The sequence below is a fragment of the Podarcis vaucheri genome (genome assembly GCF_965113315.1).
Source record: "Podarcis vaucheri genome assembly, chromosome: 2".
NCBI lineage: Eukaryota > Metazoa > Chordata > Lepidosauria > Squamata > Lacertidae > Podarcis > Podarcis vaucheri.
This window is the reverse complement of record NC_138760.1, coordinates 26,756,843-26,772,871: the sequence shown is the minus strand read 5'-3', so window position 1 is coordinate 26,772,871 and position 16,029 is coordinate 26,756,843. Positions and strand designations below refer to the sequence as shown.

At 44.7% G+C, this 16,029-nt stretch overlaps 1 protein-coding gene across 2 annotated transcripts; it reads left to right on the top strand.

Annotated features, from left to right (window-relative positions):
• The first annotated feature begins 312 nt into the window (after positions 1 to 312).
• KPNA2 (karyopherin subunit alpha 2) lies at positions 313 to 15,706 on the top strand. Of its 2 annotated transcripts, none has more exons than XM_082212586.1 (11): positions 313 to 481; positions 2,904 to 2,996; positions 3,086 to 3,226; positions 3,997 to 4,085; positions 5,061 to 5,329; positions 6,658 to 6,752; positions 6,850 to 7,113; positions 9,980 to 10,213; positions 13,173 to 13,355; positions 14,202 to 14,351; positions 15,108 to 15,706. In XM_082212586.1, exons 2-11 carry the CDS (start codon positions 2,934 to 2,936, stop codon positions 15,195 to 15,197), a joined length of 1,578 nt encoding a protein of 525 aa, XP_082068712.1. In that variant the 5' UTR covers positions 313 to 481; positions 2,904 to 2,933; the 3' UTR covers positions 15,198 to 15,706. The 2 variants fall into 2 exon arrangements, with proteins under 2 accessions (XP_082068712.1, XP_082068713.1); XM_082212587.1 differs by lacking the exon at positions 313 to 481 and adding an exon at positions 2,001 to 2,019.
• Positions 15,707 to 16,029: the final 323 nt, after the last annotated feature.

The window sequence follows — 16,029 nt, the reverse complement described above, 5'->3', positions numbered from 1 at the left end:
AATTTATCTTAATGCTGCCAGCCTCCTTCCTCTATTCTTGTCTTGTCTTCACCAGTTGCCCTGGGAGCGGCTAACGATTCCTCAATCCCGCCCTCCATTCCCGATCCGATTCCGGCTCGGATTCATTCAAATAAAGCACTAAGCAGCCGCGCTGAATGCTGGGGCTTGTAGTCCCGCGAGCCGGTTTTCTTAACAGCTCTCGCGAGGTCTTGGCACCGGCGGGGACGTTCCCTCCCCTCCCCTCCTCCTCCTTTCAGGAGCGAGCGCGAGCTCGGAGCGCGTCCTTATTTTCAAACGGACCAATGAGCGCTCCGATTTGACTCGAACGCACCAATGAGAGAGCGAAAGCGCAGGGAAGTTCAAATCGCGCACCGCGGTGGGCGGAGTATTAATAGTCGTGGAGCGAGAGGCCGTGTCGGGCGCTGCTTGCTGCTGCTGCTGCTGCTGCTGCGACGCGACGAAGCCGGGGCTCCCTTTTCGGGTAGGGGGATACCCCCGACGGTGCCCTGGAGGGACCCAAATTGGGGAAAATGCGTGCGGGACCGCGCTGGGCCCCCCTTTTATAGTACAAGAGAGGGGCATTTGGGGAAGAGGGAGACGCCTCTGGAAGGTTTCTAGGGGGCAGGGGACGGGAGTGGATTCTTTGCTTTTTCTCCTCCCCAGCTTCTTTTCCTGCTCACTAGCTCGCTTATCCGAACTGGGTTTTTGCCCTTTCCTCCTCCCTCCGCGGTCCTCTTTCCTTTTGTGCCGAGTCTCTGGAATCTCGAGGGCGACGTGGCGGGGGTGGGTGGGAGGGATGCCTTGTGGGTGGTCCCCCATAAGCCGCTCTGGCTCGGCTCAAGAGAAGGTTTTCTTTTTCCTTCTACTGTTGATGAGGCTGCTTTTTAATGTTTTAATGTTGTATTTTAATCTTGTTTTTAAGTTGTATTCATTCAACTTGTTTTTATTATTATTTGTTAGCCGCCCTGAGCCCGGCCTTGGCTGGGGAGGGAGGGGTATAAATAATAATAATAATAATAATAATAATAATAATAATAATAATAATAATTAGAGACGCTCAGCGAGTGAAAGTGACTCGAGCCTGAGCCGTTTAGGCAGCTGAGTCCGTCCTTTCCTGGTGGAGAAACGGGCAGGAGACCATCTCTTTCTCTCTCGCACGTGTTCGCTTAAAGGGGAGCTGGGGCAGGAGAGGTTTAAGAAAGGGTGTAAGGAGTGTTAGAAACTGAGGTGGGATCTACACACGTGGAAAAATAATCTGAAAACGCTTTTTTTAAAGCGCTTTTTAAAAAACGCATTGAATTTTCCATAAGGCTAGCCATCACCATCTAGCGTCGCGTTGTATGTTGCCCTTGAATCGCTTCAAACGGTTGCAGCATGGATATGAAAGCTAGGAGCTAAAGAGCACCTTAAACCGAGGCTATGGCGCAACAACATAATGTCTAGGCACACTTTTTTAATAACAAGAATACAAAGCTGAAAATGAACGAACTGCAGCTAAAATATTGTGTTCGTTTTCCATATGGTCTAGTCCTTCCCACCCCCCTAATATTCTAAACAGCTACTAGTCTTCAGAGAGTAGCTGGAAGTGGGGAGGCAGAAAAAAAGGTCCTCATTTTCTTACATTTGGCAGTTTTAATCTGAAATCTTAGGTGCAGTACTGCGCCCAGAGCTCAGAAACTCGCTAATTAAATCCCCCCCGTCGTAAAATGTGCCTAGAACAATGGGAGTTTTGAACAGTGTGCATAAGAAAAGGAGGAGCAAGTAGCACCAGTCCAGGACTTTCCTATTAATAAATAACAACCAATAGGATTGCAGCTCAGGGAAATGTGAAAGTGATCCTGAAAATATGAGGTCCTTAAGGACTTAAGGAAGCTTGGCTTTCAAATCCTGAATTGGAGTGTTGAGGTACCAACTGTAGCAAAGCTGTCCATTCTATTGTTAAAGCCCCAAGGGATAACTCTTACCTGTCACTTTGTCATTCCTTCCTTTTTCCTCCAAGGAAGGAGAATTTGAAACTGAGTGAGTACCCATTCTTGTTTACTCGGAAGTAAGCACCACTGAGTTTAGTGGAACTTGCTCCCAGTAAACAGTTCCTAAGATTGCAGCCGTAATAACTGACACAGCGTCACAGGAATGCTGTAGATTTTCTAGTTAGTGGTACCTCGGGTTACATATGCTTCAGGTTACAGACTTCGCTAACTCAGAAATAATACCTCGGGTTAAGAATTTTGCTTCAGGATGAGAACAGAAATCGTGCTTGGCGGCGTGGCAGCAGCAGGAGGCCCCATTAGCTAAGAACAGTTAAGAACAGTTTTAGGTTAAGAACAGACCTCTGGAACGAAATAAGTACTTAACCTGAGGTACCACTGTATTTCAAATGTTGAGGGTGCCTGAATGAAAGAGGGGGAGCAAACTTGTACGGGGGAGTTAACTGAAGCTTAACAAAACAGAATATACCTTATTCTAGGGTTGCCATATTTTGAAGAGCAAAAAAAAGGGACAGATCTCATTTTAAATGCCCATGAAAAAAGAGGGCGTGTCCTGGAAAAAGAGGACATATGGCAACCCAACTTTATTCTCTTTCTGGCATTAAGTGTCTTGCAGGCTCCCAAGGCTGTAATCTGAAGGACACTGTCTTGGAGTTGAGAGCCACTGAGCTCAGTAGGACTAGCTCCTGGTCATATTTGATTCTATCCTCTCTAAGTAGACTAGTCTTATTTGAGTTGGGTGAAGAGTAGTTCATGTTCTTGAACAGGCGGCGATACCTTAACAACTCCACAGGGTCAGCTTTACAATTTTGAAATAACAGATAAATGACATAAACCATAAGCTGCCTTGGGTTCCTTGCTGGAAAGGCAATATATCAATGCCATAAACAAATAAACTCAAAAATCTCTTTGCAGATTTGAAATCTTGCCTATATCGAGATCGAGATGTCTGCCAATGAGAATGCAGCCCGTCTCAACAGGTTCAAGAATAAGGGAAAGGATTCTAATGTGAGTTAACCTGACTGTCGTTAGTTTTTTGTTTTGTTTGTGTGCCCAAAAATGCAGTTCAGTTTTTTAAAAGGTTGCGCTTTCACCAGGAAATGAGGAGGCGGCGGGTGGAAGTCAACGTGGAGCTGAGGAAAGCCAAAAAAGATGATCAGATGCTTAAAAGAAGAAATGTTAGCACTTTTCCTGATGATGCCACATCCCCTCTACAGGAGAACAACCGGAACAATCAAGTAAGCAATGAGTCGAGGCCCCTCTGGCTCCCTTTCTCAGTATACGGATGTCTTGTTTTTCCAAAAAAAAAAAATCTTGAGAACATAGGTAGTACCAGTGGAGACTGCCTGCTAATGGAAGGGAATCCCTCAGCTGATTCTTCACTGCATTGTCCACCTTAAATCTGTTCCAGTGGGTTGGGGAGAACCTCTGGGCCAGATCTAGAAGATATTTGGGTAGTTGCAAGGCAAGTGGGGATTGCTGATTATCTTCCTCCCGCCCTAAGCAATTTAATTTCAGCAGCAACCTGCCATCACTGGATATTACCCATCAGGAGCTTCTTTACTGAATCCACCTACCTCTGTATTTTCTGACTTGACCAGCAGCAACTCTTCAGATTTTCAGGCAGGATTCTTTCCCTGATTCCAAGGATTAAAACTCCGAACTCTACATTCCTTTGCTATTTATGAAGCATAAAGAAAATAATTGGTTCTAGTATTTGAATAAAGAGTAACCCGCACTTGTGGCTTACATCTTCCTTTTCTTTTAGGGACAAAATTAATTTGAGCATTGTCTATATTGGAAAACCATCTGGAGTGTTGGAAGGAATTCTGACTTTTTCTTTTTTTTTTTTTTGTCAGGAAAGAATAGAAATTAGAAATCCAGAAGGCATACATACAACAGCTTTCACATGTAATTTGTATGTTGCCAATGACTTTGCTCTGGGTTATTGGTAATTGGCAAAGAGACTTAATGCGTAGGTGTGTATAACTTGAATTTTCTTTTGCAGGCCACTGTCCACTGGTCTGTTGAAGAAATAGTTAAAGGCATCAACAGCAATAATGTGGAATGCCAGCTGCAGGCAACACAGGCTGCCAGGTAAACATACAGAGACATCCATGTTCTTTGCGCCTTGACTATGGCAAGCCAATGACTTGCAATAAGAGCTGTGACTTCGATTATAATTTGAGGTTCTGAAACTAATATTTACAGTGAATTGCTGGCATTTTACAGTTCTCAGCACTGAAGGGAGTGGGCAAGCTTTCTATAACATAATGTTCTTGTTTTACCTAAACATCTTACCATCTAGCCACCCAGAGTGGCTGGGAAAACCTAGTCATATGGGCGGGGTATAAATAAATAAAAATTATTATTATTTGCCACATCTTCTCCTAAACATTAAATAGTTGAGTGCCTTGTTGGAGGATGAACCTAACTAAAGCTAAACGGCACAAGTCTGAATGTGAATGCACGTCAGAGGCTGACATCAGCTCCTTGTCTTGTAGTTCCGAAGGTGGCTAGCAATAAAGTGATAAAGATAATTTAACTGCTAAAATGTTATGGTGCAGATCCCCATCTGGGGTGCTTTGGGCAAGCATCTGTCACTGTGATGCCTATTAAGTCTTCTCCGGTCTAGGCTAATACATTCACATAGCTATGAACTAGGATGATGGTACAATGTGATTATGAGAAGGTGTCTACAAAAGCATTAATTGTGAGTCATTGGGAGCTAGGGGATCAGTTCTGGAACTGTGTGTTCAGTCACGTCGCCTATTGCTTGAAAATGTCAGTTCTCATGTAAGAATCCCCCCCCCCCAAAAAAAAAAACCTGGTGCCAAAACAATCTGCCTATTTTGTCATTGAAGTTGAGGTATTTTAAGCCCATGTGCAGGAGTTGACAGAAAATGGCAAGTTATTTCATGAAACCGCACTAGACTAATGGGCACCATTTCTAGGTGGGGTGCTAGTTGTGCATAGCACACATCTGGGGCTGACTATCGGCTTATAATGGATTTGAGGACTGTCTGTAAAATGTTGATGAGCGAAACCAACTTGCTTTCTTCTTCCTCGCAGGAAGCTCCTATCCCGAGAAAAGCAGCCCCCTATAGACCAGATAATCAGAGCTGGCTTGATCTCAAAGCTTGTGACCTTCTTGGGAAGAGTAGATTGCAGCCCTATTCAGTTTGAATCTGCTTGGGCCTTGACCAACATTGCCTCCGGCACATCAGAGCAGACAAAAGCTGTTGTAGATGGTGGAGCAATACCTGCCTTTATTTCCTTGCTGGCTTCCCCCCATATGCACATCAGTGAGCAAGCTGTGTGGGCTTTAGGAAATATTGCAGGTAGGCCAATACTACTGAGCTATATATATATTCTGTGGGTTACTATGTCTATGTGTACTTTAAACGTGTATGCAAAATGTAGAAATGGATGATACACTTGAAATTGTGCACTTGAAACTGGGTATGGTACCATTAGGACACAACGTCATCAAAGCTAGAAATTAGGTCATTTGTTAGTCAGATCTAAAAATCCCCCACATTGCTTACTCGGGCATGCACTCTTAAACAATATTTACTATTGTTTTATTGGTTTCTATTTGTTGCTAGTATAGGATATTTTGCTTTTTAACATTTGATGCTTTTGTTGTGTTTTTATATACAGTGGAGCCTTGGTTTTCGAACTTAATCGGTTCCGGGAGTCCGTTTGACTCCCAAAACAGTTTGAAAACCAAGGCGTGGCTTCCAATTTGCTGCAGGAGCTTCCTGCACTCAAATCGGAAGCCGCATCGGACATTTTGCTTCCAAAAAACATTCGCAAACCGGAACACTTACTTCGGGGTTTGCGGCGTTCGGGAGCTGATTGGTCCGATAAGTAAGCCATTCAGGAACCAAGGTACCACTGTACTGTATGTTGTAAGCCGCCCAGAGTGGCTGGGGAAACCCAGCAAGATGGGTGGGATATGAATTTAATTTTATTACTATTATTATTATTAGGTGATCATTTTCCTATGACATTGATTAAAGCGCGTCGCTTTATGGTCAAAGCTGATATTTTGACCATAAAGAAATTCTACTCCAACGGCCTTAACTTTGAGATCTGAAAGCTGTTCAGTCAGTAACCAAGGAAACTTTTGCGTAGTTGAATAGGTAATTCTGTTAAAGTCTCTCAAGAAATCCAGTGTTTATTGATAGGAATTGAGGTGTAGTGGGGAAGGATGAGTGTGGAAAGCACTTGAAGGGACAGGTGGAGAAAACACGGTCCTCTTGGTCACCCATGATGCTCCATAAATTCAGGCTACGGTTGTTTAGTATGTCTTTGATCTGGGCACTCTTCAGCATGGGGGTGATTAATGCAGGGATTCTGCAGACTGAATTGCAGCAACCTGAAGATAAACTCTCTGCTGATGTATAGGGCCTTATCCAGTTGTGCCGCTTTTGATGTTGAGAAACTCCTATATGGTGGCATCCGATGGCCAGCATCTGTTGCATTGTGGGTTTAATGCTTTAACTGCGCCCAAGTTGTCCTATGCCAACGCTTCCCTGTGGGTTTCTTCTGTCAACGTTTTATTTACAAAGTGCGGGCTCAAAAGAAAAAAATCATGGCTGTGTACAATTTAAATATCGTGGCGGTGTGTATCTTAACAGTCGATCTCAATCTCTACCTTCAGGTGATGGTTCTGCCTACAGAGACCTGGTCATTAAATATGGCGCCCTCGAACCCCTTTTGGCTCTGCTTGCTGTTCCCGATCTCTCCTCTATCGCTGTAAGTGTATGAGCGTTGTGGCAGCAATTTGGGTGCCAGGCACTTCTGTGTTAAAGCAACAGCAGCGCTAACAAATCAACTTCGTGATTGCTTTCAGCTTGGCTACCTGCGCAACGTAACCTGGACTCTGTCAAACCTCTGCCGTAACAAGAACCCCGCGCCGCCCATAGAAGCTATTGAACAGATCCTTCCCACTTTGGTTCGCTTGCTGCACCACCATGACCATGAAGTCTTGGCAGATACGTGCTGGGCTATTTCTTACTTGACGGATGGCTCGAATGACAGGATCGAAGTGGTTGTGAAAACGGGGCTCGTGCCGCAGCTGGTGAAGCTCCTGGGCTGTGGAGAAATTCCCATAATGGTAAGCTGGATACAAGAAGAACATATTAATGAAGGTTTGGTAGGGTTAAGAAACCCTGCTTTATTGTGCTGATCTGACTAGATTGTTGCTTTTAATCACAAGCAGCTATCTTCAGCACAAACAACACATTGTTCCCTTGGAATGCGTCCTCCAATATTCTGTGACCTGGAATCTTTTCAGGTAGTACAGCTGCAGTCCAAAGCCCACTTAGGTAAAGATAAAGGGACCCCTGACCATTAGGTCCAGTTGTGGCCAACTCTGGGGTTACGGTGCTCATCTCGCTTTATTGGCCGAGGGAGCCAGTGTACAGCTTCCGGGTCATGTGGCCAGCATGACTAAGCCGCTTTCGGTGAACCAGAACAGCGGACGGAAACACTGTTTACCTTCCCGCCGGAGCGGTACCTATTTATCTACTTGCACTAAGCCGCTTTCGGTGAACCAGAACAGCGGACGGAAACACTGTTTACCTTCCCGCCGGAGCGGCACCTATTTATCTACTTGCACTGGCTTGCTTTCGAACTGCTAGGTTGGCAGGGACCGAGCACCGGGGGCTCACCCCGTCGCAGGGATTCAAACCGCCAACCTTGTGATTGGCAAGCTCTGCCAATCTGGTTTAATCCACAGCAGCAGCCGCGTCCCTAATGCCCACTTACCTAGGAATAAAAAAAAGGTTACTTCCCTGGGAGTAAGCTCCATTGAATGCAGCAGGATTTACGTCCAACTAGACTTGGTTAGGTTGCACTCCTAATGCACCTCAAACTACAGGGACTGTTAAGTACAGCTACACTAACTGCCAGGGCAGGGAGTGGCAATAACACATAATTTAATTTCCTCTGACTAGCACCCGGTAGGACTAATTTTTTTTCTGTGCTTATAAGCATCAGCGATAGACCGTGCTTATAAAGTGCCTAGCATTTTCTGTGTGCTGTTAAAATCTTGAACGATCCCTGCCCCCCCCCCCAGCTCACAATCTTAATAAACACAGCAGAAAAACACAAGGAATGGGGAGTTGAAGAACATGTGTTCCTTCTGTGACTGATGAATGGAGCCAGGTTGTCTTCTCTCTTCTGGAGTTGCAGGGAGTGCTGCCTTAAGTCTCACGACTGGTGGCAGAGGCCAAAATGTACAGTGGTGCCTCGCAAGACGAAATTAATTTGTTCCGCAAGTTTTTTCTTCTTGCGAAGCACGGTTTCCCATAGGAATGCATTGAAAATCAATTAATGTGCTCCTATGGAAACCGCTTGCCAGGCTGGCGGTGCGGAGAAGAGCTTTTCTCCCCACCGCAAGCCTTCAGGACAGGTACGGGAACAGAGGGGAAGGGGCGCAGCGCTTCTCCTCTGTTCCCGGAGCTTGCGGTGGGAGGAGGGTTTTTCCTCCCCAACCGCCAACATTCAGAACAGCATTCTGAATGTTGGCGGTGGGAAGGAAAACCCTCCTCCCACCGCCAGCCTTCGGAGCAGCCTTCTGAAGGCTGGCGCGGGGAGAAGGTCTTTCCGCCCCACCACCAGCCTTCGGAGGAGGTCCGAGGACAGTGGGGAAGACGCACTGCGCTTCCCCGCTGTCCCGGAGATTTCCCTATGGGCTTTCGTCTTGCGAAGGAAGCCCATAGGGAAATTCGTTTTGCGAAGCGCCTCCAAAATGGAAAACCCTTTCGTCTAGCGGGTTTTCCGTCTTGCGAGGCGTTCGTCTTGCGGGGCACCACTGTACCTCCCTTTCGGCTCTGCCAAACGTGGTGGCTGACACTCTTTAGTTCTCCTGAGTGGCGTTTGTGCTAGATACTGGGAAAGTAGCCTACAAGTCAACAGCATGCTTTCCTCGAATCATGAGGAAACAATCTGGAGAAAAGGGAAAAATCTGTAATACAGGGCAGTTGTCCAAGCCACACAACTTGTATCAGTGGATACCTTGTTCATTCATGGTGCAGGCACATCGAAGAAGGCTCTGCGACAAATTTGGGTCCCTTTCCTCACAATTTGATAGCCATGACGAAAGGACTCCTTTGATTTTTCCCTCTGGGCACACCTAGGCCACTTTACAGTATATAATTGAGCCCTTAGAATTTATATGGCATGGGATCAGCCACGATGCCCATTCCATGCAAGCAATTCATACTTTTAAAATAATATATGAAATAATAAAGTAATATACTTTAGAAATATTTCAGGACACACCCCTTCCCCAATAATGGATGACTAAAATTCCAGGCTGCCCAGCCTTCCGTACAGGTGAACGTGCTCTGGGTTGATGCCCATTTTTAACAATTTGGGGCCCAGTTCGAAGAGTTCCTGGTCCTCCCTTTGCATGGTGACATTTTCACAGAACGCTGCCTCAAAATGCGTCCAAAGAATGAGCCTCATCAGAAGCAGTGCATAAATGTAGCAGGAGCAAGGCGCTTTTTAAAAAAATGTGTTGTCTCGTTTCTTAAGTGCTTTGCATGATACCACATCAGAAATGTACGACTTGTTGTTTGTTTTTTTAGGCACTGAAATAAAGAGCTGTAATACCTATTATTATTATTATTATTATTATTATTATTATTATTATTACTACTACTACTATTACTATTATTAATTAATTAATAGGACCATTAATATAATAGCCAAGGGTCTGCTAAAAGCTAGATCCATGTACTGCACACAACCATTTAGGTTGTCTCCATCGTGTGTTGATCTGATGCTGGTACCAATTGGATGCTTGTCATGTGAATGGGTCCCTAGCTAGCTGGAGACTGACCTCTATCAATGAACCCTGGATTAGGCAGCGTCACCCTTTGATTCGTCTCTTTAATAGTATGATATAGCTAGCTTAATATGTGTGGTTTATGAATAAGCTTCTCAAATTGCTTTAAATCTTTTTTTCCACCCAGACGCCTTCATTAAGAGCCATAGGGAACATTGTCACGGGGACTGATGAACAGACACAGATTGTAATAGATTCGGGAGCACTCGCTGTCTTCCCCAGCCTGCTTACTCACCACAAAAACAACATCCAGAAAGAAGCAGCCTGGACCATGTCTAACATCACTGCCGGCCGGCAGGACCAGATCCAGAAGGTTGTGGACCACGGGCTTGTCCAATATCTCGTTGGCATCTTGACAAAGGTAAAAAAAGGAACCTAAATCTAATCCCCCACCACTTGTGCCATTTCTGCCACAGACGAACACTGCTTTTTAAAACTTGAGGCTTATAGAGTGGAAGGTATATATTCTCTGAGTCAGTGTGGTCTCGCTGAAATTTAATACAAGAGGCGCTGTGACCTTCCAACAGTTTGACATCACCCCGAAAGGCACACTCTTCCATGGCCAACCATCAGCTTCGGTCAAATGCAACCTCTACTACCTTTAACGTTAAAATAGAAAACTGAACGACTTTCATAAGCTTTCCCCCTGTTTTGGAGGACACAAAATCTCCTTAACTTTGGCGGGGGGAAGCCCACAGATCTGAAGCTTTTAAAAATAAGAAACAGTTCCCAGAATTGTCAGAGGCGGTAGCTGGAAATATAAGCTGGTATGCCACAGGACGCTTCGCCATGCCTGCTTGCCATTTGAGGAAGCGAGAAACCAGCAGCTTAGGGGTAGGGTTTGCCAACTTTTTGAAGCCCATTGGTGAATTTTGAGGCATACGACAGGAATGCCACGCCCTCTGCTTATTTCTCTCCTCCACATTACATGCACGCAACCCAAAAACCAATATTTTTGTTGCCAATATGTTTGGATCAGTTAGATCCCAGAGATTTGGGCTGAGGTTTGGGAAGCACACGGAGCTTAAAAGAAGTAACAGGAAAGAGCATCACTCTCTCAACTTCTTCCTTTTAGCCCTATGTACCGTATTTTTCGCTCTATAACACGCAGATTTTTTCTCCTAAAAAGGAAGGGGAAATGTCTGTGCGTGTTATGCAGCGAATGTGTGGTCCCTGGAGCCGAAAAATGAGGCAAAAATCAAACCGCGCTTCAGGGAGAAGGGAGCTCCGTGAGACAGGAAGTTGCTGCTTTCCTGCATTCTGCCTCAGGGTCTTACTGCCCTCCCTGCTCTGTTTCCTTGCTGTGTTTGCTCAAACGGAACAAAGAGCAGGGAAAGCCCCTCCCCTCCAGGCAAGTAGAGAGGAAAGCAGAGCGTCGCTCTATCCTGTCCCTGCTCCGGAGGGAACAATGTTTGTGAAGGGAAGAGAGATTACAGGTTCGGCTTAAAATTCTGATTTGACTTCCTGCTTTTTGTTTTTGGAGACACACAGCATTCAAATATGCTTTCTTCCATTTAAAAGGATGAAATCCTTAAACAGTGGCTGGCTTGTGTGGGTGGGTGGGGGGACTTTTGCCTTCCTTTCCTCACGTTATAGCCCTCTCCTGCATTCTTAGCCTTCTGTGTTTTTCCTTCCCTCCCCACTTAAAATGTGGTTACAAAGCATGGATCCACATGGATCCTCAGGATCTTTGCATTGGGTCAGCCAAAATTCACCATCAGAGCACATAGCATGTCCATGGCTACAGCCTGTCCCCCCCCAAAAAAAAAAAATCACGCACCCACTGTTGCCTGGGGCTGCAATGGTGCAAAAACGTGGTTACAAAGCATGGATCCACATGGATCCTCAGGATCTTTGCATTTGGTCACCCCAAATTCACCATCAGAGCACACAGCATGTCCATGGCTACAGCCTGCCCCACCAAAATCACACACCCATTGTTGCCTGGGGCTGCAATGGTGCAAAAACGTGGTTACAAAGCATGGATTCACATGGATCCTCAGGATCTTTGCATTGGGTCACCCAAAATTCACCATCAGAGCACACAGCATGTCCATGGCTACAGCCTGCCCCCCCCCAAAAAAAAATCACGCACCCACTGTTGCCTGGGGCTGCAATGGTGCAAAAACGTGGTTACAAAGCATGGATCCACATGGATCCTCAGGATCTTTGCATTGGGTCACCCCAAATTCACCATCAGAGCACACAGCATGTCCATGGCTACAGCCTGCCCCACCAAAATCACACACCCATTGTTGCCTGGGGCTGCAATGGTGCAAAAACGTGGTTACAAAGCATGGATCCACATGGATCCTCAGGATCTTTGCATTGGGTCAGCCAAAATTCACCATCAGAGCACACAGCATGTCCATGGCTACAGCCTGCCCCCCCAAAAAAAAAATCACGCACCCACTGTTGCCTGGGGCTGCAATGGTGCAAAAACGTGGTTACAAAGCATGGATCCACATGGATCCTCAGGATCTTTGCATTGGGTCACCCCAAATTCACCATCAGAGCACACAGCATGTCCATGGCTACAGCCTGCCCCACCAAAATCACACACCCATTGTTGCCTGGGGCTGCAATGGTGCAAAAACGTGGTTACAAAGCATGGATCCACATGGATCCTCAGGATCTTTGCATTGGGTCACCCCAAATTCACCATCAGATCACATGTCTGTGGCCACAGCATGAAGCACAAAAATGATACGTCCACTGTTTCATTCAGAATATTTTTTTCCCTTGTTTTCCTCCTCTAAAAACGATGTGCGTGTTATGGTCAGGTGCGTGTTATAGAGCGAAAAATACGGTATTTTTCAAGAAAGAAAAATGATAAGTTCTGTGGGAGCGGGGGCTCTATCTTCATGGGCACAAGGTGAAGGTTGCAAGAGTACCATTTTATTCATGGGCACCAGGTTGGTTTAGGGTAAAACAAAAAAAGGAAGGCCCTCTTGGGACACAGTAAAGTATATAAAAAAATACCATTGCTTTAATACTGCGTTTAAAGAAAACGTTCCTCAAGCGCATTCATTGGCCACATTTAACACATTCAACTATAGTAACATTCACGAACTGGAACAAGCCCAAGCAACTCTTCACAACCATCAATGTGGTTTTTTAAAAAAATTATTATTAGAAAGCACTTTGAAGGGCTGAACAGGGCTGCAACAATGGTTTCGTTGACTTTCGTAAGCACCTCCCTAGATATTTTTTCCTTAGTTTTTCAACGTGAAGTATCTTGTGATCAAACCTCCCTTTGACTTCTTCCTGACCATCATTGCTAGCTCTGTGTAATAATACTCTTGTGTGTATTAAAACAGGGAGACTTCAAATCTCAAAAAGAAGCGGTGTGGGCTGTGACCAACTTCACAAGTGGTGGAACAATTGGCCAAATTATATACCTTGTTCAGGCTGGTGTGGTGGAACCACTGTTGAACCTGCTGGTGGTTAAGGATAGCAAAACCATCCTAGTGATCCTGGATGCCATTAATAATATATTTGCGGTAAGTTGACCCAAAGAAGCCTGGGGGCCGGTTCCAAATGCTCAGTACTGTTAAAAGTGAAGGAGCATCATTTAAAGAAGATTGGAAAATGTTTATTGAATATGGGGAGGGGTGAATTGTGTACACTTCAAAACATTGGCAGCATTAAGATAAATTCAGCAGTGTAAGTTTTAATGGAAGTAATAATGGAAAACTGAATGGTTTAGTTTATGTAAAATATGCAGTGATTTATGTTATGCAAAATGAACCATGGAAAGAGAAGAAGGTAAGTCACTGATATTTTAAGGTTGATTAAATGAATATTCATATATATATTCATATATATATATATACACACACACACACACACACACACACATATACATACACACACACACAGTGCTTTTTTTTCTTAAAAAATGTTTAGGGATACTCTCATTTTGACACAATAAAAACCACCATTTTATAGTTCAAATTGTGAAAAATAAATACAGTAAATGGACAAAAATGTTTAGGGGTATGCGTACCCCTGTGTCCCCCCAGAAAAAAGCACTCTGTGTGTGAGTGTGAAGGAACTTTGGCCAACAGAAGCTGCAGGTCTCAAGTTATTTCACCTGCGTGAAATCTCAATAATTTGCCTACTCAAAGGAACTGCCTCAACAGTATCCTGCAATATTGGGCAATTGCTTCTAACTGTTACAGCATGGAAGCCCATGATGGTTAAAATTGCACCAGCGCCTCTGCTTATGGTCATACACAGTATTTTCCATAACTGCTGTTATCTGTACTATAAGGCTTTGAATCGAGGATTGGGTTTGCAGATGGATCGATAACAGTGCTACCAAATGTTACGTATTCTTCTGACAGGCAGCTGAGAAGATAGGCGAGACCGAAAAGCTTTGCCTCATGGTTGAAGAGTATGGTGGCTTGGATAAGATTGAAGCTCTACAGTCCCATGAAAACGAGCAGGTGTACAAGTCTGCGGCAAACCTGATTGAAAAGTATTTCTCGGCAGAGGTGAGCAAGCTCTGAGCTGGCCAAGTGGCAGTTGCAGTGTTGTGAAACAGTGGCAGTTGTACCATATAAGAGATTCCATCGTACTGATCAGAGGTTAAAGCGTGTTCTGATAGCTGTCAGTACACGGATGGCGCTGTGGTCCAATCCATTGAGCCTCTTGGGCTTGCTGATTGGAAGGTCGGCGGTTCGAATCCCGGGTGAGCTCCCGTTGCTCTGTCCCTGCTCCTGCCAACCTAGCAGTTCGAAAGCACACCAGTGCAAGTAGATAAATAGGTATCACTGTGGCGGGAAGGTAAATGGCATTTCCGTGCGCTGTTTTCCGTCATGATGTTCTGTTGTGCCAGAAACGGTTTAGTCATGTTGACCACATGACCTGGAAAGCTGTCTGTGGACAAACGCCGGCTCCCTCAGCCTGAAAAGCAAGATGAGCGCTGCAAACCCCTTTGACTAGACTGGGATCCTTTACTTGTTTTTACTTTTACTGCTGTAGGGTTTTAGCTGGTTGTTAAATTGTTGCACTGTAAATAAAAAGCAAAAAAAAGCTATTGGGTGGCAAAGAGGAGGAATGGTCGTGCCAGATGTACAGAGTCCATCTTGTACCTTTTTTAAAAAAAGGTTTGTATGTGCCAGCTTGCGCTAAATCAGGTTGAAGCTAATGGACACACTGACCTTGCTCCTAACTGGCTCCAGCCATCTTATTGGTTGCTGTATCTGCACACTGATTATTCTACTTAAAAGTTTCTTCTGCTTGTTTAGGAAGGAGAAGATGAGAGTGTCGTCCCGGAATCCAGCACCGATGCGTACAATTTCCAGATTCAGGACACTTCCAACGCGTTCAACTTCTAGCTGTTCTGTGTGACACAGCATTCAACCTCTCTAATCTGTCTTTGTCTGTCTCCTTCATCTTGTTTTTACTGCCTTTCTTTTTTTTACGTGAAATGTGAAGTAGCACTTCGTTACAACTGAAATGTACTTGAACAGTTCATGGCAGGGTGTTTATGCTTTGTGAACTGGCCAACTGTCTTCCTCTACCTGTTTTTTTTGTACAATTGTAAATTCTTCAGTTCTGTTTCTTTGAACTAACCTTCAGCAGCGAAGGATTTGCTGGAATTTAGGCTGCTCCATATGGTATTTGGAAGACTTTAAAAACAGCATGTGGGCTCTGGACTTCCCGATAACCTCCCTAGCCTGCTAAACACACATGTACACAGAGCACAAGGGATGTGGTCATATCCTGACAACATAGCCATCTCAATGGAGTTTGTGCTTCCTTGGCTTTCATTGCAAAGCCTTCCAAATACTTTTTAAAGAGTTCTTGTTCAAACTTAATAAACTGGTATCTGCATATAAGCAAAGTTGTTAATCTCTTCTTTGAAGATGCAAAATAGTGCCTGTAGCTGTTGAGCTATAAAATACAATGATTAAAGGACGCAGTAACAATTCAGTTGGGAAAATAAAGCATGCAACAAAAGAGACAATTTGAAAGCATGATGAAACGGTTTTTTAAAAATTGAAATGAAAAAATGGGTGTGTAAAGAGCTAGGGAGCAATGCGATGGTTGGATTAGTCCTTCTTTTCCCACAAGGGGCAGGCTCTTTAGGAGAAGCAAAGTGATCGTTTTTGCTTTTGTCACCATCTGTCTCCAGTACTGAACTTGTTAAAGAAGTTTGATGGCGTG